Consider the following 20,801-nt stretch of genomic DNA (forward strand, 5'->3'; position numbering starts at 1 on the left):
GTACGCTGTTATATTTAGTCAGAGTCTTACTTTCTGGTTCTTTGATTTTAGCTGCATGAAACTCAGCACTTTCAGTCTGCAGAAATTCTGAGAAAGCATAAAATTCTGGGTTTACTTTCTGTAATGTTCACATATTCTGGGCCTTTCTATGAGTTTCAGGCTTAAACAAGCAGGAAAGGGACATGAAATTGAGGTAAGACCACAATACTTTGCCATATTACCAAATTGTGTTAGCAACTAAAATCATGTGAAAATTTAAAACAAAACCATAAGTCTTAATTCTGTTTGAGGTGAAGAGAAACAAAGAAAACTTTCCTTTAACATTTCATTATAGGTAAAAATATAGGTTGAATACTGAGCTGAAAATCTGTGTGGAAAAAGTCTCACAGGAGGTACAATGAAAGTTTCTTGGTTTATGATATTTTAAACCCAATTGATAGAGCTTAGTTTTAAACTAAGTGTAGCAGGAGGATAGCTTTTATGGCCCTGTAGACCAGAGCAGTTACTTCCATATCCAACTTTAATAAGAGGTTTGTCAATTTGTACATAAACCAGCAGACAATTGTGTTCTGAACTTTGATTCTTTAACAAAACCTACTTCCAGCTGCTGAAGATTGTGTGGTTTTAGGTTTTGTAATCCAGTAGCAGCTTCTTTCTTTTTAAAACCAAAAATAAAACAAACCTACTATCACTTGGAAAAAAACATAATTTGACAGAAAATAATATTATGTTGTCTTTACATGCATTAAGTCTCAAAATATAATTTTATTGTGTTACTTAATGCTGGGTTCACTTATTGATCTTAAAACAAAGCTGATCAAATACTTATGGCCTCCTGCTGTCATGTTCTGTTTGTGATTTCTTTGCAGTGTTAGAGTGCTAAGGCTAGGGTATATTAATTTATCAAATCATGTGTTTGCCAGAAAAGGCATTTTCAGAATATCTGAAATGTCTGAAACCGGGATGGTGGCTTTTTTGGAAGCATAGGAAGAACAGCTGTGGCTGGGTACAATCAGAAATGTTGAAATGGATCATTTCAGAATTTTAATGAACAATACTGTATACTTTCATGGTTCACTGAGGTCTTTATCAGGGAACTTTGTTGCTTATGGTCAGCCAAGGAGAAGCAAGGGCCCAGTAGCTAGGACATTTAACTGGGGCATCAGTTGTCTTGTCTTTTCTGCCTCACTACATCAAGCAGTGGAAAGTGGGTTTCCATAGTCCCTAACTGACTGCCCTAACAACTGTATTTCTCTTTCATTCTCACTCTCTTTTTCTCTCTCATCCCACAATATTTAAGTACAAACATACATTTGCTCTTGCTAAAATAATTAAGAAAATAATGTTATATATTTAATTTTCGACAACCTGCCCTGTCCTGAACTGCAAATATATTCAACCTAATTTTTCATGCAGTTGGTTTTGTGCCCTCTATAATGCTTGAATCTAAATAAACAGTGCTATTTATAATCCAAATTCTCTAACTCTGCTCTGTGCATCCGAGATGAGGTTTGCCCCACTGCAGATAGGACTGCAGCTATGGGTGCATCCACATTTGGCCTTGAGTCATCCATAGAATTCATGCCAATTTCTATACCAGGACAAATTCTGCTCTGATAAATTCCTTCTCACTCACTTCAAAATGAAATTAAAAGACTGACTAAAGAAAAATAAACTAAAGTGGCCATTAAATGTTTTCTTTCCAACAAATGGACAGTAAATTAACAAAATCAGATTCATTGACAAGTGTAGAAAGAAACTGCTGAAGAGATCCCAGTCTGGATTTATGATCTGTGTAAATAGAATGTACATTTAATTGACCATATTTCCTAGGCTTATAATTCCCTTCCTTCTCTTGGTGGATAGTGCATCTGTCACTGAGAAGCTCGCTAGTAGTAGGTGGGGTGGAATCAACAATGAATTGTAGTTAAGGAAGAATACTTCCATGAACTTCACAAGAGAAGGAAAATACTGCTACCAGTGGGATCATGCTGAGAGTCAGGGAGCTGCTGTAACTGCTGTAGGATTGTGCACTGCACTGCTGCCAAAATTCCTGTCTGGAAGGGCAGTGGTGAACTCAGAGGTTGACACTTCACCACAGCCAGAGATTTCATGTGTATCATCATCATCCTCAAGGCAGGACTGTTCCATTCTTATGGCCAAATCCACTCTAGTGAGGACTTTGCACACACTTTTGCTTTCCACATATACAATTAATTAATAGTAACCTGAAAAAAGAGTGGTATTTATGTCAAAAATCAGTTATTCTGCGTCCTAGAGTTTGCCACAGCAAGCTACATTTCAAAACATCTTGGAAAAATACTCTTTTCGTTTTTAAGGGTATCTGACACATAGTACTGAGGTAAACAGGTGTTTGGACATTATTTGGCACAGATAGGATTTTCAGAACTAAACCTCCTCACCATCCCTTGTTGCCTAGGAGCGGGTAGGTATAGTAACAGAAGTAGAGTGAGATACGCCTTTAGTTAAACTCATTTGATGTTGTATTTCTGTCTGGAAGACTTCAATCACCAGCTGTCTTTACACAACATTTCCACTGTGAGGATCAAATGCCATTCTGGTAGTTGATGTACAAATAAGCAATCTAGGAAGTCCAGAGGCATTCAAAGGACTTCATTAGGCCAAATATTTTGTTTCATACACACATATATATACTTCTGCGAATCATTTATGTTCTTTAAGTTTTTTTCCTGCAGATACAGCAGCAATTGCAGCGCAAAGGACACCAGAGATGGCCTTGAATTAGCTAGCTCAGGTATGAGGAATAATGAAGCCATGGCAAGCTGAAGCTCAGCAGGTTTTGGCATATTTTGCTTCAGGATTTTCTGTCTGTTTGATAGCAGTGTTCATGCATTACCACAAATCACTCTGCCCAGGCTGTGCCTCAGCTTACTCAGGGACCATTGTTTACACATACCTGGGAGCAGTATCTGGAGGAGGAAGAGGTAAGCAGCTTTGTAAATCACATCAGAGAACAGAATAGCTGAAGCAAGGAACTGCAGGTGTCCTGGGGAGGAGCAGATGAACAAGATGACAGGTGGTTAGCATTGGCTGAGGGCTTCTAGGGGACTTCCTAGGGCTTGGGAGTGACAAAGCAGAGGAGAAAGAGTTGGATTAGGATGGAAAATCTCTGCTTGTTATGGAGAAGGGAGTCCGAGACTTTGGGGTTTTTAATAAGATTTCAAAACTTCAGTGTCTAAATAAATGAATTTTTTTCACAATTCATTCCTCCTTCTCCACCAGAATGTTTTCGCATATGATATTTAGGGACAGTATTAAACACAAGTGAAATAGATTAAGAAATGTATGTAAAGGAATCAATTCTTTTGAACTGTGGTTGCATAATGGAAATCGACTGCTATGAATGAACCTATGTTCAGAAGTTATGAACAGCAGATCTAATGCACTGCCATGAGTTCATCTTTATTATTGCATTACACCTGAATCAATTGATAAAGTAGCTTCTTTTTAAGGCTAGGAATGGCACTTAATTGAATAAAAGTCAATGTAATTATATTAGGAGAATCCAACAGTACTGCTGACAGCGGAAAAGGGACACTACTGAGCAGAGTGCCAGAACTGGTCCGCACATTTCTGCACATCGTTTGCCTGACAGATATTATGGGCTGGTACATACTTTAACTAGATTACTGATTGCTACTGCTGTAAGTGAGAATTGAATAAGGGAGGCATCTCTTCTTATCAGAGCATCAGCAGAGTTTGCATCCTTACACTGGTCTTTCTCAGAATGGCCTCTGTCTATCTGGGGCTTGGTGGCCCCCTCTTTAACTCGGCAATTTATTCTTATCTCTTCATTTAGAGAATGCTGAAGTTATTTTCACTGCATGCCTGACTGTTGTTTTTCTCAGCAGCAAACCAAGGAAATCGTAAGCACGGATGCATGGAAGCAACAGTTACAGTTATCCTGACTAGTTTGTATGCTGAAACAAATTCCCATAACACAGGAGTGAGGAGGAGAAATCATAAGTATACACCTGAGGACTTTATGAATAGTTTGCAGTTAGCCTTATGATGATAAGCGCAAATGAGCTTTTATGGTCATTTAATAACTCTGGTCAGTGTGGACAGGCCTTCACAGTACTGCACTTAGCAACTTTACATGGAGCTACATTCCATTTGAAACTAGGAAGGCAAGGGACCATCAGGACTACTGTTTATCATTCATGTATGTGAACACTGCATGCATATGTTCAGAACTCATCTGTGGATAATAATGGGGATGGTGTGAATATGCTTTGATTAATTTGCTTTATGTTTTCTGTATTGTGTGATTGAGTCAGTATCCATCAGAACAACAGTATAAGTGATATTACAGCTGACAAAAACCAGTTTCACAGTCAAGACTTTTTTTAAAGTCTGTGTTTTATTGGTTTCAGATTTTTTTTTTTTAACCAGATATGTCTGGATTGGAATGTGAATTTGTTCTCTCTCTCTCTCTCTCTCTCTCTCTCTCTCTCCTCCCCCTCCCCCTTTCTTTCTCTTCTCTCCTCTCTCTCTCTCTCTTTTGTGATCTCAATTTAGCAAAAGATTAGAAAGCTGATCTTATCACAAGGTAAGCTCAGCCTTCCTAAGTGCAGTGTGGGGATATGCATAATTACACTTCTACGCCTCAAAAAGGCAACAGTGCTATACTTGCTTGTGTGAAAGGAGTATTTCCCACGTGGGACAAAAGCAAGAAATACTCTCCACTTTTTCCACCCTTGCCCATACCTCTCAACTGTTTCTCAGTAGGAGAGAAGTCCTCTATTCTAGACTGCCCCCTTACTGGAATAATTGAATCCCAAGCACACACAATTCAATTAAACTGCATTGCAGTATCAGTTTTATGTCAGAAAAGAGTTACCTGCATTTGCAGGTGAGTGGGACAGATCAGTTCTATTGCTGTTTGTTTAATCCCTTAAGTTATGTGCAACAGATAAATGAATCACAAAGTACGTGTTAGAAAATTACAGATTTACTCCACATCAATTTAATCTTCCTACTTTTGCATTTGCTTTATTTATTTGCATTGTATTGCTGTACCATGTTTTGAACTTCAGTTGGTTGAGAGGTATGTTTCAAAGGGTTTCTTAAAATAAAAGCTTCCAATAAGGAAATATTGCTCATAGCTATTGTTCCTCTTCACCCTTTTTTGTTAATGTAGGACCTGAATGTCTGTAAAATATTTGATCATTGTTATGTCTTCCCATGACAATTTTATACCTAGTGCTTTTTGCAAATTAAGCTATTCCTATGTTAAAATTCTCTCTTTCTCTCTCTCTTTCCCCACCCTTCTCCCACTCCCCACACCCCCTTCTTTTTCCTCCTACATTTGGGCTCTGATCTGCAATTTATAATGGGCAGACAGACTGGTGAGTCTGCATGTTGTAAATTGCGGGTTTGGGTCCTTAGCTTGCAAAGAATGTTATGCAGTAGAACTTCGCTAATTCTTTTTTTGCTGACTCAAAAATCAAGTCACCCTCCAAAGAAACTGAATAAATATTTGCCATTTCCACAGTAATGCTGCACATTCTGAAAACTGAACCCTAAAGTTTTCTGTTACTGAAAACTTTACACTGATTTCTTATACTTAAGCATTTCACCAAAACGAGCATGTTCTGTGGTTAGAGGTCTTTGATATCTGTCATGTTTGTTGGTTGAATCATTAATTCAGAAAACGCAGTTTTTCAAAGAGGGTTTCCTGACACTACTGCAAATCAGTGAGGTTCTACTGCAATGGATGAATAAAGCCAATGCCAAAAGTGGAGAGTAGAATGCAGTATTTCAAATAATAGGCTATTTTACACATTTACTAACCCAAAGGCTTACATTGTTTGCAAATGTAGAGCTTTATTTCTTGAGAGCAAAGGCCCAGATCCTGTAAAACACTTGAGAATATTTTAATTTGCATCTCTGGGGATCTGGTCCAAAACCCACTTCCATCAGTGACAGTTTTCCATTGTCTTGAATATCGGCAGTAACTTCAGCAAATACCTAAACCAAAACCACACTTAAGTTTTTTGATTTATTTGGGGCAAAATTCTCACTGCCATTAATAGGTTTTTTTTACTGGACACTAAATTGCTTGAGTCAATCAGCACTGCATACAGACAGTACAGGGAAAAGGACAGGGAAGAGTGGCAGTGACAACCTAGAAGGATGAAACCACCAACTTTGTTTAAGATTTTCAGAATCTTACATGTAGATTTCAAAGACTTGTTCTCTTAAACCCTTCAAGTCTTCTCCATTTTGGTTTGGCCTGATTCTGAATCCCTTTATGAGAGAATTAAATTACTTGAATCAGGACCTCTGACAATACGTTATTCAGTTACTTTTATTTTACTCTCCTCCTATATTTCATTTACAGAGCTATGTGAGTACATATATATATAAATATAAACATATTTTTAGGTATGTATGGATGGATAAATAGCTAAAGACATGGATCCAGAGTAAGACATAGATAGACACACATGCATATATTTCATATATTAATATTTTTGCTTCTTGAAGGGAAGGAAAGTCACCAAGCATTCAGGAATCAAGAAGAGCATTTTGCATTTTCTGCTAGTGCAATTTATTTTTTTGTAAATTTCAAATAAAAGGGCTCTAGCTGCTGTTGGGGACTAATGTTGAGGAGCAGCAGCTGACAAGAAAAACAGTAAGGGCGGAATTTGCTTATTTTGTTTAGTTTTTATGTTGTAATTTGTCCACTTATAGAAAGACTGAAATTTTCAAGCAACATGGACAGGGGATATTTTTATGAAAAATTATCAATAAATCAGGATTTGGATTTGGTGCTTGATGACTGTATGTTTAATCAAAAATACTGTACATTTTTCCTTTTTTTCCCTTCCCTCTTCCTTTCCCAGACACAGTGCTAACATAAACCTGCACCGTAAACTGTTGACCAAAGAACTGGATGACATGGGCTTGGACACTTCACAGCCTTCTCTTAGTAAGGACCTCCGTGATGAATTTTTGGTGAAGATATATGGCGCTCAGCATCAGATGGGGCTTGACATAAGGGAAGACACATCCTCGCCTGCTGGTACTGAGGATTCCCATATGAATGGGTATGGCAGGGGCATGGCAGAAGACTATATGGTACTAGACCTGAGCACCACCTCCAGCATCCAGTCCAGCAGCAGTATCCATTCTTCAAGAGAATCTGATGCAGGAAGCGATGAGGGTATTCTCCTGGACGACGTCGATGGGGCAAGTGACAGCGGGGAATCTGCCCACAAAGCAGATGCCCCTGCCTTAGCTGTAGGTATGGGCACCGATGTCCCAGGATCACTCATGTTCAACAGTGTTTCGGTGAGCAACGGTGGGATAATGTGTAATATTTGCCACAAAATGTACAGCAACAAGGGAACCCTCAGAGTGCACTATAAAACAGTGCACTTGCGAGAAATGCACAAGTGCAAAGTCCCTGGGTGCAACATGATGTTCTCCTCTGTCCGTAGCCGAAATCGGCACAGCCAGAACCCCAATCTGCATAAAAACATTCCTTTCACTTCAGTAGATTAGGTCAAGGATGGACACAGCATAATGCCAGCTCTCAGAGAGGGCCCACTACATCTGAACTGCCATATACAGTTTCCCTTTATATATATATATATATGTGTATATATATATATACACACACATAAATATACATATATATATATAATTTTTTTCTTTTCTTTTATAGCAAAAGAAAGAAACACCAGGTGCTTTTTCCTCTTTGTTGGTTGTTGGGGTTTTTTTTCTTTTTTTTTTTTTTAATAGAAACAAAATCCAGGACCTTTAATTTGGGGGAAGAGATCCTTCATGGAAAAAACAAAAACAAACAACAACAAAAAAAACCAAACTAAAAGAAAACTTGTAGCTGTCCCTAGTTCTGTTAGAATGTTCTTGGTCATCTCCAAAGAGACAGTTTGTTCTACCCATAACTTGCCTGAAAAAAAAAGAACAAAAATAACAAAAAAAAAAGAAAACAAACAAAAAAAAGAACAAAAAAAAACCACACAAAAAACCCCTAAAAACACACAAAAAAATTGCAAACAAACAAAAAGAGAAAGAAAAAACAATCTACTTAGTTGTCTTTGTGTCTTCTAAGCATTGGGGATAACGTTCTACTAAGCATGGCTGTTACACTTGTATATATATATTGAGCCTTGACAGGCCTATGATGTAAAACAATTGTATTGATGGTGGTTTAACTCTAATTTTTTTTGCTTAATTTTTACAGTTACATTCAGCTGTTAGATAAGCAGGAAAAATAGTTTGCTGGCTAGTTTTACTCATTTATGTTAGCTTTAATGCACATTTTTAAAAGAACCACGGTCTTGTTTTAACTACCTGCTAGATATAATACAGAGGTGCTGGCATGCTTTACAGTACCTGTAATTTGATACAGTTTTTTTGTCTTGTACTATTACATAAATCCAGTCATGCACTTTTTCGTACACTACAAGGGGATGTGTAATAATATCCATGCTTTTTTTTTTCTTAAACTATTGCCATATTTTCAGTAAGTGTCTTTAAAAAAAATACACTTAGATAAAAGTGATCTGGTCAGTATGAGGGCATGAATGCCAAACAAAGAGTATTAGTGTTTAGTGTTAATACAAAAGTGCCAACTTTGCACACATTTTGAAAAAAGAAAATGTAGTTATTCACCATAACCACAGTTGTAGTTTTTGAACTACACACAAAAAAAATACTGGGGAGGGAAAAGGGGTAAAGTGAAATACAGAATTCTTGGTGCTTTTTTCAAGTGCCAATTATTACTAGAAACAATAGTGCATCCTTATTCCTTATATACTACATTGCATAAAAGAAAAAAAAAAACAGAATTGTGTCATGTGAACCAGTAGAAACTTTTTTTGTCAAACATGCATAATATTTGGGGATATAAATGCTGATACTACTTGTCACAGAACAAAGATGAATATAATTTTGTGTGCTTCTTATTATAGCCTGGATTTTTGTGGTGTTTAAAAAAAAATCAAAAGGAACAGGGAAATAATGTTAACTATGTTGTTCTGTAAAGTTGTCTTTTTTTGCAATGGAAAGTGCTGTAGTATGATTAAGGCATGTTTTATAGAAGCAATCAAAAGAAATTAATGGCAGAAGCACTTAGTAGCTCTGAAAACATATGCTGGACTTTTTATTGGGTAACTTTCCCTTTGGATAAAATTAGAAGACAGAGAAAAAGGATGTCTAGTTGTGTTAATGTTTTGTGTTTCACTCGCATGATTTGTCAGAAAATAACAAAAGTCCAAGAAAGATAGTGAGCAAGAGAGCAAGCATGACCAGGAGACAGAGAAGGAACAAGCAGTTGAGAAAGGCAGAGAGAAAGGAGGCTGCCCTCTGAATTTTTTTGTTTCCGGTGTTTACACATGTTGCTTGAGCTGGTAAACCACACTGGCAGCCTTTGTTACCACAACATACTGACTGAGGGATGGTATTTACTTAAGCTCAATACACAGCCAAAGCCATTAGGATGTGTGTTGTAGACTCTTTTCTTTACAAAACAAATAACAATAACAAAAGAAAAAGAAACAAACAAACAAACCCCCAAGGGATATTTCAGCATATAATAAAATATTCCTCCAGTGAGAATGTGTTCCTTTTCTGTATTTACTGACCCAGAACATTATTCTTCTTAGCAAAGTCAGAAATGCTCCATTGTTTCAGCTTGTCGCTGTATTGTTTTGCTGTGCATTTTGATTATTCTTACTTTTTATGTCCACTTGAGTACTTAACTCCTCTTACGTTTTCTGGAGGAAACTCTTAATACAGATTTCCTCTTTTTAAGTACTTTCTATGCATTTCAGTATTTTTGTTTCCAAAAATAGGAATCAATATCTAATAAATCAGTATTTCCAGTTGTAGAAAATAAAAGAACAATATTTCTAAATGAATTCTCACTATGTTCCTATGAGTTACAAGCCTCTGATCATTTTTTTTATTCTGTACACTCATGAAGCCCTGAAAATGTTTGTGGATTCCACAGAAACTGTAAGGAACATTTACCTTCTGGTTTAACAAAAAAAAACTTTATAGCAAAAAAGTAAGCTGTTTCACTGACATTCTTCTTTCATCTTTTTTTTATTTTCTTCAAAGTCTCAACTACTGCCTTGTTAAACTGAGTGGAGAGATCTGCTTTTCTTTGTTTTATGTTGTGCAAGCTCAGTTTGTGAGAAAGAGAAATTAGAACAGTAAGGGTGCATTCTTCCAAAACACATGAACCTTTGTAGTGTTACCTGTACTGCAATCTCATCTCTCCTCCCAGGCTAATAGGAATAAGTAATATGGAAATTCTAAAAAATAAAAGAACAAAAATTGAATTATATACAGAAAAAACCCCACTCTTTTGTAGAATGCATGGTATAAATAAATATAATTTTTAATGAAAAACACATTTGAGGTATATAAATAATTCTTCACTGAATGAATCGCTGTTCAGCATTCTCATTTCACTCTGTTTCTGTTAGAGGTCAAATGGGTTTGGTAAACTTGTTTGGAAATTTAAGCATCATCTGTAGATAAATTCAGCAGATTATTGACATAGAAGAAAAAAAAAATATCTGTTTATTACACAAAATTGAACAACACATTCTAAAATGTAAGGGGAAAGGGAAAAACTTCCAAACACTCTTAGAAGCTCACAAGTCCTACTCTTAATTTCATTCAGATTTTGCTTAAGATATGTAGGAGATATCATCTCTGTCTTGTGGACAGAATACAACTCACTGTTATTTTTAGGCAAATCTAGGCAAAAGTAGTTTATTCAGTGCTAGTGATACTAATGGCAGAACAGTCTTTTTTTTTGAAGGTCACTTACACTTACATTGAATTGAATGGCATTTCCCTCCTTGTGACTTAGCATGCATCTCTATGAGAATGTGTATTAGAATTTTTCCTGTGGTAGAATTTGTATCATCTGACGTTATCTGAAAAATTCATAAAGGGGCTGTGGCGTAGCAGCTTGGTTTTACTGAAAGTAGCATTTCTGGATGATCTCAGCAGAGACCCAGAGTGCAAGTGAGAATAATGACCAAACTTCTCATCTCTTCAGCACAGAACATGGCCTGTAATGGTGTGATGACATGATAAGTATTGTGCTGTTGCTTATGTTATCACAAACTTGTGGCTATCCCTTTGGTTTCCAACCTGTCAGTCTAAACCATTTTGCAAGAACTAGACCAACTTTGAGGCAAATGCTCTTCCCTTTACATGAAGTTTGTTCCTTCTTTTTTGTTTCCTAGAGTTATTGTAGTCACTCTTTCCATATTGTTTCACTGTTTTATTCAAGGTAGTTGTATTTTTCTGTAAATATCAAAAAGCTTTGTCTGCAATTAGAAAATAACTGTACTAAACCTCCTTTAGAAACAGAACTATTAGTCTGGAGGTTGTTTAGGATTTTTTCTTTCATTGGGAGGGTTGGGGGGGTATGGTGTCTTAGGAAAGCATATGATAATGGTTAATCACTAAGTATCTTTTGAAAAACTGTATGAAAATTTGGAAGGAAAACAGCACAGTCAAAGCACAAGAATGGAAACCATGAGGTTTAACACTCCTGGTAGCCCCTTCTCACTGTTTAGTCTCACACATATCACATCACTTATCCATTTATGTTTGAATCGGTTAAAATATCACTATACTAATATGATCTTGCCCATAAGTGTGCTCCTGTGGGGACTAATTAGCTGGTATTAGTAAAGAGCTAATTTAACTCATATTTTCTCACACCTTGAAATATTTAGTCAATTTTTCTGAGCTAAATCTCAACCAGGTACATTTGTTATGCCTGAGATTTTAACCTTGCCTTTTAAACTGCAGCTGACTCTGTGGTGACACTGTAGTCGTGCACACAAGATATAAGCACTCTGTCACTGAGTCACAACTCAATTTGACAAAATATGAAAGGTATAGATTAAAAATTCTAATAGCACATGGACACTGATCTTAAAGATCTCTCAAAGGCTTTTCATGACTGAGCTCATATGTTTCCTAGGAATCTGTAGATACTTTACACAGAAGAAATTATGCACCATGGGTAAACTTCAGTGTATTTTCCTTCCTTCCTTCCTTCCTTCCTTCCTGACTTCCCACCTTCCTGCTTTCCTGTCTTTTTCCCTCTCTGCCTCCCTTCTTCCCTCTCTCCCTCCCTTCTGTTGTGGAACTGAAAGTGCACTTCCTCTGCCTGTTCCACAAGTTTATACATTTTCCATTACCTATATGTTTCCCATTCCATCCCCAAAAAAGGAGCTGCTTAGGAAAAATTAGTAGAGTTAAGTTTTAAACAGTGAAGTAGCTGCCAGCAGTGGTCAGTACCTCAGCTGATCTGGTCTAGTACAATTAATAGGAAGTGGGGCTGCCAGGGTCCACTAGAGTTTTCCCTGAGTTTTAGCCTTCTCAACTCAGTTAAGCATCTAACATAGCTAAATATATGGGGTAGGAATGTAAAAGCAACAAGACAAGGAACTGCGTTGGTACCATGAAAACTCAGAAATATGATAATTCAAGGTCTGATCTGTTCCAGAGATAGGAACCATTTTCAAGACCAGGGATTTAGTTCCAAAAATTTCTCCTTCAATATGTATGATATTTTAAAATCAAAATGCTTGAGATGGACCCATTTTTCACATGGTGGTCATTAAGGATGTCAGCAGCTGTCAGAAAATAGGACATCTTTTCAGAAATGTATTTGTACTCAAATTCTGCAGGACATTTTCACAGCAACATTGGTGGCAGAGTAAATATTGAGGAAGGGAAAATGTATCGTCAAGGAGTGCACACATGCTCCTGTAAGTTTTTTGCCACGTACGTAAACAGAACTGTTACTTCTTCTTCAGTCCCCAAAATATTTTTGTCACTTTTCTCTTTGGGTTAACAGAATTACTCTTTTTATTTCAAAAGAGAAGCAAAGGTGTCTGTACTAAGGGCAAGGAGGCAGCAGGAGTTCTCTGTGGGGAAAAGGTGAGTGGCAGACACATGCTGGCAGCTGGTATATTTCAGTCCCTTCTTAGTTTTGTTTTTTTTTTCTTATGTAGTGACATAAGAAAAAGACTTTGCTGCTATAGTAACTCAACAAAACAGTGACTGTAGTGCTACTTTGCTAGATAAGCATCAACATATCCTGCTGTTGCCACATGATGAGTTGGGCTTTTTCCTCCCGTTCTGTAGGGACATAAAAGGAACTCTTTTCCATACCCATTTCTCCTTCAGGAACAGAGCAACATCATATGATGGACTGAACCTTTCACCCACATGTTTGCCCAAATACATGTCTGTTCCAGTCTCATGGTTTCTGTCTCTTCCTGCCAACATTGCAGCATTATCACTGCCTTTAAAATGGCTGTAACAGTGTGAAGCAGCAACTATTTTACATAAGTAGTATTATCTTGAGTCTGTAGTTAACCAGTCTTGTGTGGCTTGTGTTCTCTGTTCAAGTCATGATATTGAATGACAGCTTTGATTTTTTGATCAAGGTATTGATCATGTATATCCCAATACTGTTGCTGTTATGTTTGGCACTGACACTTAAATGAAAACGGTTCTGGACCACCAAAGGGTTAAAAAATGGACATGTTTTTGACAAGTCCTCTGACTTTTGCCAGTATTATTGTTCATTATGATGACACTGTGTTTTTTTAAATAGCAGCTGTAGTTGTCATGAAACTATTTTCCCATTCCTTTCCTTTAAAGTGTGATGTTGTAAATTCATGTGACCTTTCCTGCAAAGAATAAATATTTCTTTTTTTATATAAGATCTCAAGACAAGGCTTGTTTTGTAACAAATAGTGGCCCATTACAAAGCAGGAAAAAAACTGAGCTGAGCAGAAAGAAGCTTCAGTTCAATTTCACCTCATATCTTTCTAATAACTTACTTGTCACTTTATTACCTTCCAGTAATGTGAATGCTGCTGACAAGACTGTCACACTAACAGCAGACAACACCCTCTCTTCCTTAGCCCCAGCTCTCCTGGCTACTTATTGCACTGGCCCTGAAGGGACACAAACTAATAGTGTGCTTTCAAGTTCAGCACTTGGCCATCAAATATAAAAGGATGTGTAATTGCCTGTTTATCCCCTGTGAAGGCAAAATTGAGTATAAGAACCAGGCTTTCCTCCCCAGCCCCTAGCACACACACACACGCACGCAGACACACACACATACAAGCATGCACCCACATCTGCACTGAGTGAAGGGAAGTCCCATCTGGAGCACTTTGATTTGTCTTTGGGAAGCCCAAGGCTGCCACTGGCTGCTCTATCGAGCTATCAGGTAGACAGTAATAAGATGGCTTCTTAGCAAAAGGTCAGCTGAGAAATACTGTCTGTAATGGCACTTTTGTCTGCTTATGTAGCAACTAATTGCTGTGCATTGGCATAAGCCATACTGTGCCTGCTAGAAATAGTTGTTTGAATTTGCTACATGTCTTGCTGAATAGGTTCAGTGCCAAACAGGATGTGCAGTTTATTTTTTTAACTGGTTTAGCCCATCCCTGGGCAAATTTCAGAGCAATCTCATCTTCTTGGATTCCTATCATGAATGCCAATTCCCTATATCCTATTCTATTGTGATAGGAGCATCTCCTGCTGAGGTCAGTGTGAACTTCTGTAAAGTGTTAGAAAAACATACCTGAGACACAATCTGATGTCCTCATGGAAGGAGGGGCTTTTTCTGATTTATACCTTCATTTGCAAGAACACTGCTAAAAGTACAGGCTACAGAAGTGCTTCTCAGATAGGGCCATCAGAAGAGAGCAAGTTTCACAGTGAAGTAACTTGAGAGCACATGCTATATTTTAAGAAATTTTAAGTCCATGAAGGCCAGTGTACCTGGCTTCGGGCACTCCCCTTCCTCTTAATTGTATGCTTTCTGACTGCTGCATAGCAGTTGAAAATTCAAGTAGGCAGAGCAGCTGCTGAAGCATGCTTTCCTTGCAGGGTCCAGAGCATTCACATGCCAAGATTGTAACACCAGTCCTGGGTGTACCTGTGAGCATTGAGCACTGTGAGTTGAACAGTGCTGGCAGCCAGTGCAGCACCAAAAAGTCAAAGATGGGTTTCAGACAAAGCCCAAGACCAAGAGACGTAAACACAAACATTTTGAAGTTTGTTGTTTTTCATATCCTTGGATCAATTCATGGCATTGGTTGGCTACAGCACCTCTTTGCTTGTTCCAGATGCTAATGCTGTCAACAGCACTATGTGGTAATTTGATGTTTGCTGCAACAGAGGTGATGGTGCCCACCATAAATATGCTAAGGTCTTTTACCAGTCAAAGGTCACTGATCTTTTCCCTCCTTTTCCTTCCGAGTTCATCAGAAGCTACAAGGGTGAAACCAGCAGACAAATTCCTGAGGCCTGTTTGTATGAGAAGTCTAAAGGCTGAGCCCAGACTCTGCTCCCCTGTCAACTCCATGTGTACATGGCACTGACGGAGGTTGAAGCAGCCGGATGAGCTGACCTGCGATGATGAGCTTGGGCAGCCTTTCTTGCTGTACCATTTCCAAGGCTGTTTGTGGAAACTGAGGACTTTCTGATCGAAGAAATAATTTGTGTCCTTTGTGTGTGTTTGTGAATATGTGTGTGAGTGTGAGTGTGACAGACAGAGAAAGGAGAAACAGACACGGAACAAGGAGCCTTAAAATGAAGATTACAAGTGCACAAAATTATATAATTTCCATCACACTTACATAGGTGTATATATATATTTCCTCATGCACTTAAAAGTACAGGAAGCCTGAGTGAGCAAATGTCTAATGTGTAGAGAGATTTTTCTGGTGTTCTACAGATTTTGTACATTGCTCCCTTCAAACCTTTTGAGACAAATATTTTTGGAAAATTAAGAAAAGCATCCAGGGCAATTCTGTTTCTAGAGAAGAAAGAGAGAGCAAGACTAGCTAAGTGATGCATAAAGATTTTATAAGGCATCCATTGTCAAACAAAAGGTTGAGAATGATCAGAGGATAATGCACAGTTAGGATGGCAAACTCATCAATAGTTAATCACAACCTGTCCACTTCTGCCACAAAGCGCAAGAGGCTATGAACCGCAGCTCTGGCACACCAGTGGCAGTCATGTGTGCACGCGTCCATGCCTGAGTGTGAGAGCATTATGCAGTCATTACATCCAGATCAAGACGTTTTCACATCCCCATCCCCTCACCACCTCCTGTTATTGTTGGGGCAGAATGCATCCCCCCCAGTTACACCTGTGAAGTGGTACAGTTGACACATGAACTGTGATTCTAAGGATGTTCTTCTTAGTTTACTGGGCGACCTACAGAATAAATAGGGATACCTAAGCTGTACAAAGGCGGATTTATTCATTATTTTTCAATTATACTTTTACATTTGAAATTTTTTTTTAAGTTTTTTTTTAACAAACCCTTGGACAACCTTCAGCCATTGTCTTTAATTTTCCCATTTTCTTTACCACCCCTTCTCCTCTCATTCCAAGAGAGTGTCTCATTAAAATTCTCTCAGAAAAGTAACACATCCTCCTAGTGTTCTTCATTTCGGAAAGTTTTATGCATTCCATCTGTGAAAATGGTTACTGTTTGTAAAGTGGCAAGATGAATAAAATGGCCACTGTTACATGTGTGTGTTTCATTTAGCTATTTAAAAACACTAAATTCAGCATGCTGCTTTTTCTTGTGCAAACTTTGGTTCCTATATCATATGGGGCTCCTTTCCCAGAATATGGCTGGTTTTTGATGGGCAGCATTTGTGTTCTCAGTTCATGCCTCCTGCCTGTCCTCCAGTTTATAAGAGTGATCTGTGTTCCAGTGCAATGTATCTGCAACAGGTATGCAAATAAGTTTATCTGAACCTGAACACAATCAAAATTTACCCTGGCTGAAATTCCACACACTTTTATTTATCACAAGCAGTTCACTGTGACCTGTTTGTATCTATACAAATAACTCATTGCAGGGATGGTTGAAGTGGTTTGAAGTTTCACTGTTTGACTGAAGGCTCTTGCTCACTGTCACAGTTGATATTTTAACAGCTTTTAACACAGAAGGTGAAACACAGTGATTTCCTATATAGCTGTCTGCTGTGTTTCAGTTCTCCTGAACTGGAAAGATAGGTACCTGAGTGGGAGGTTCATGTGGAGATGTAAACTGAGATAAACTGGATTTAAAGCTTAGTGTATTTGGAAGTTCTTAGGGGTCTGGCATTTTGTTCAGTCACAGAGGCATAAGGCCTGGAAACCCCTTTCTCAGTAGGCATGGGAGGACTCTCACAGCCTGGCTGCAACCCCCTGTGCCAACCAGCGATGCACCAACAGCAGCAAGGGGGCTGCTGTGTAGAGAATGGAGAGCTTGCTGATGGCTGGTAAAGCTGGGCTTGTTCCAGCGGACTTTGTCAAGACATGTTCCTGGGGTACCCCAGCCAGGCACAGGAAAGAGTGGAGTCAAGGCCTGATGGACATTTTTACAAAGGTCTTTCTCTGTTTGGAGTAGAGGAGGCTTTTCATTTTCACTGTTTGATCTCAATGTGAGCAAAACATGAATGCTCTGCTGTCCTGCCTGCAGAACCAAAGCATGCACTATGGAATAGCCGTACAAGGGGATACGAAAATTTTCATCATGTTGCTCTAATAACCGTGACATTAGTAGCTTCATAAATATTGTATGTAGTCTAAACAAGTTTTTTTTCCATTAGTAATCTGAGGGAATTAAAAGTCCTGATTTAATTTGACATTTCTTTTCTTGTATTTTCTGTACTGTAACTGTCCTACAATATGTCTTTTGCATAAAATGCATAAGGTTTTGGGGATATAAATGGAGTTTTACTCATACTTTGTCCAAATACCTCTTGTAATTTGTATCAAAATTCTTGTACAATTTTTATATTAAAGATTTATCAGTCACTGATCTTTTTGTCTGTCTTTAATTTCTTCACTCTTTACTGATTCGAGCAATACACATTGCCATGGAAAGACATATGGTCACAGAAAGACACTCACCCGCAAAGTTTGCACATGGCCTCTTGTAGTTTGAAAGCTGCAAACTACATTTAAGAGCTTTGCACACTTCCCAGAAATTGAATAGGTTAAATCCTTTTGGAAGGGAGATAATTGTTTTGCCCCCTAGCTAGTACACATTTCCTTAGAAATATCATACTTAGTGTGGCATCCAGAAACCTACAGCCTCACTAATTTAGTCACCCCACTGCCTGCAAAAAACCCTTAAGATGGACATTGCTTACACTTGAGTATGTCTGACAGATGAAGAAATGGAAGGTCTTGCCCAACTCTGACTTGGTATCCTAGCTCAGTCCTCTTTTTGCTTCTCAAAGCAGAGGTACACAGCTCACTAATCTCAATGGTTGGGTAAGAATTTTCTCATGCTTTGACAGGGCCAAATGTATTTCCCCACCAAACTTTATCTGTAAATCTGGACTTTACTACAAAAATTTATCACCAAAGGCTTCAACTTTGAGTCCTTGGGATTGGCTTTGTGCTCCATGCTGACTAGAAGAGGGTGTAGTGCAGGGAGATGTTTTGAAAACCCATTTGCAGGGCAGAATACTTCCTTTTGTTGAGAAATCTTGTTTTGCTGCTAAGGCACATCTGTGTCAGCTGGGAAAATGTGAGCAAGATTCTTCTGGGGTAAATGCTTTTGGTTTAGCCGGAGCTCTTATGGTGCTAGTAATTTTCTACATACTGCACTTCTTATCAATAAAGGAAACAAAGTAGTCTCTCAAAATGGGACAGTTTTGTCCATTGCTCTGTGCTCATAGAGACTAAAAGGTCATATTACAAGCATGTCCAAGACAAAGTGTTCCAATATGATTCATATTCATTCTACAAGAGAAGAGCAAAATAAAACTCAGCTTGTTAAGCACCACGAAATGCTGAGCACTCGGGTGGTGATGCCTCAAAGCGGGTGGGTATGTGCTAAACTTCAAGCATGTACAGTCCTGTTTGACTCAATGGGAATGGATATCTGGTTGCAAATGAGCCCTCACTAAAGTATTAGATCGACTGGAAACAGCCTGCTCAGTGTTTGACAAGACTCGATAAGACTTTTTTGGTTGTCTCACATTTCCTGATCAGCAAAATGGAGGCAACTGGACTCACCAGCTGAATGTGGGGGTGGGGGAAGAAAGGGATGTGAAGGTCAAATAACCAGAATTTGCTAAGCACTGTGAACTGTAAGTCTGAGGAAAATTATTGGTCAGTAATACATACTCTCTGATGGATTTAGGATTTTCCTAAGGTCTTTTCTTTTTCAGGCCTCCAAGCACAACCAAGAGCCATTTTTCTGCAAAACATTGAGCTCTAAAAACAGGACTTCGCCTTCTGATCCAACTGCTTCATAGGTTAAATTTAGTTTATGATTTGAGAGTCATGAGCTATGAGGATACAAGATGTCTGCCACAGGTCCACTAAATAAAGTCTTGAGCATGTTTATTTCATTTGCTTGTTTTTAATCAGCCTGACATAAACAGCTCAATAATGAGCTGAATGCCTTTAATCCATTACTGACTTGCAGTTGTCAGCTTCATGTCTTTAATTTACATGCCACCCTTTTCCCTTCCCTTCCCTTCCCTTCCCTTCCCTTCCCTTCCCTTCCCTTCCCTTCCCTTCCCTTCCCTTCCCTTCCCTTCCCTTCCCTTCCCTTCCCTTCCCTTCCCTTCCCTTCCCTTCCCTTCCCTTCCCTTCCCTTCCCTTCCCTTCCCTTCCCTTCCCTTCCCTTCCCTTCCTTCCCTTCCCTTCTCTTCCCTTCCCTCTTTTCTTTTTTATCCCTGCTCTTCATGTTTCCTTCCTTCTCCTTCTCCTTCTCCTTCTCCTTCTCCTTCTCCTTCTCCTTCTTTCTCCTTCTCCTTCTCCTCTTACATATTGTCTCCTGTATTTTTTGTCTTTTTACCCCATTTCTTTTTTTCCTTACTTTTCCTTTCTTTTTTTCCCCCAAAGTAGTGCAAGAATATACAGCTGCTTATTTCAGAAGGCAGGAAAAGGAGTCAGGAAGGGAGAAAAAAAGTTAAGCAACTTTGGGGGAAAGTCAACCTTTGTTGAGGCATGTGGTTATCCTCCTGCGTTATTAAATGTCATAGATGTGTTAATGTGGTTCTGCATGGAAGCCAAACACAATTATAATATTTTAATCTGTCATGACACATCTATAATTGGCATGAATTCCCCTAAACCAATTTTTTTTCTAGCATAAGGTTTTCATACTCAGAGGAGAGATATTAGCAGGTACCCAGAAAGACTTCTTTTGGCACAGTTCTGAGGTAACTGCTTGAAAAAGAGCCCTTTGAAGCACACTGGGCCACTTGAAACTTGCTGTCTGCTTGCTCATACCCTGCAAGTTGACAGTATGACAATAGATTAAGGGTTACTAATTTAATAAAGCCAATCCTGCACTGATGTTGGTATACTAACAATGAGCAAGGGATGGTAAGAAGAGAGGAGGATAAAAGGTACATTAGTTTGCCTGAAGTGATACTGAAAAAAACCTCCTTCTATTGATCTTATGTGAGGCACAGTTATTTTTAAGTCACCTGACTCATGCTTATCCAATCCTTACCCATATTCATCAGAGACAGTATAATGAACAGATATTGATTAACTGGGGTAGCTGGAGATATTTCCCAACAGTGCTAGTTCACATTGAGAGGTCTCCAATGGGAATACATGGAAGTTCAGTCCTGAACATAACTTATTGTGTTCTAGGTCCTTCAATTGATTTTATTTGAAAGAAAAATATACAGTGGCTCTCCCGTGACCTTTAGCTGAAACCTCTCTGTAAAGAACAC

The 20,801-nt window shown here is 38.5% G+C and overlaps 1 protein-coding gene across 14 annotated transcripts in view; it reads left to right on the plus strand.

Moving 5' to 3' along the window:
* BNC2 (basonuclin 2) overlaps nt 1–20,801 on the plus strand; it is a 349,580-nt gene that overhangs the window by 317,167 nt on the left and 11,612 nt on the right. For 11 of the 14 annotated variants that reach the window (XM_039567529.1, XM_010392978.3, XM_019281976.2 and 8 more), the window contains one exon: nt 6,894–7,738. The exons of 1 other annotated variant lie outside the window; for it this stretch is intronic. In XM_039567529.1, the coding sequence (XP_039423463.1) occupies nt 6,894–7,554 (661 nt within the window). In that variant the 3' untranslated portion in view covers nt 7,555–7,738. Of the gene's footprint in view, nt 1–4,563; nt 4,595–6,893; nt 7,739–15,351; nt 17,912–20,801 lie in introns of those variants that run through there. 2 more of the 14 variants (XM_019281977.3, XM_019281984.1) reach the window with 2 other exon arrangements.

Source organism: Corvus cornix, chromosome Z (assembly GCF_000738735.6).
Source record: "Corvus cornix cornix isolate S_Up_H32 chromosome Z, ASM73873v5, whole genome shotgun sequence".
In the NCBI taxonomy this organism is placed as follows: Eukaryota; Metazoa; Chordata; class Aves; order Passeriformes; family Corvidae; genus Corvus; species Corvus cornix.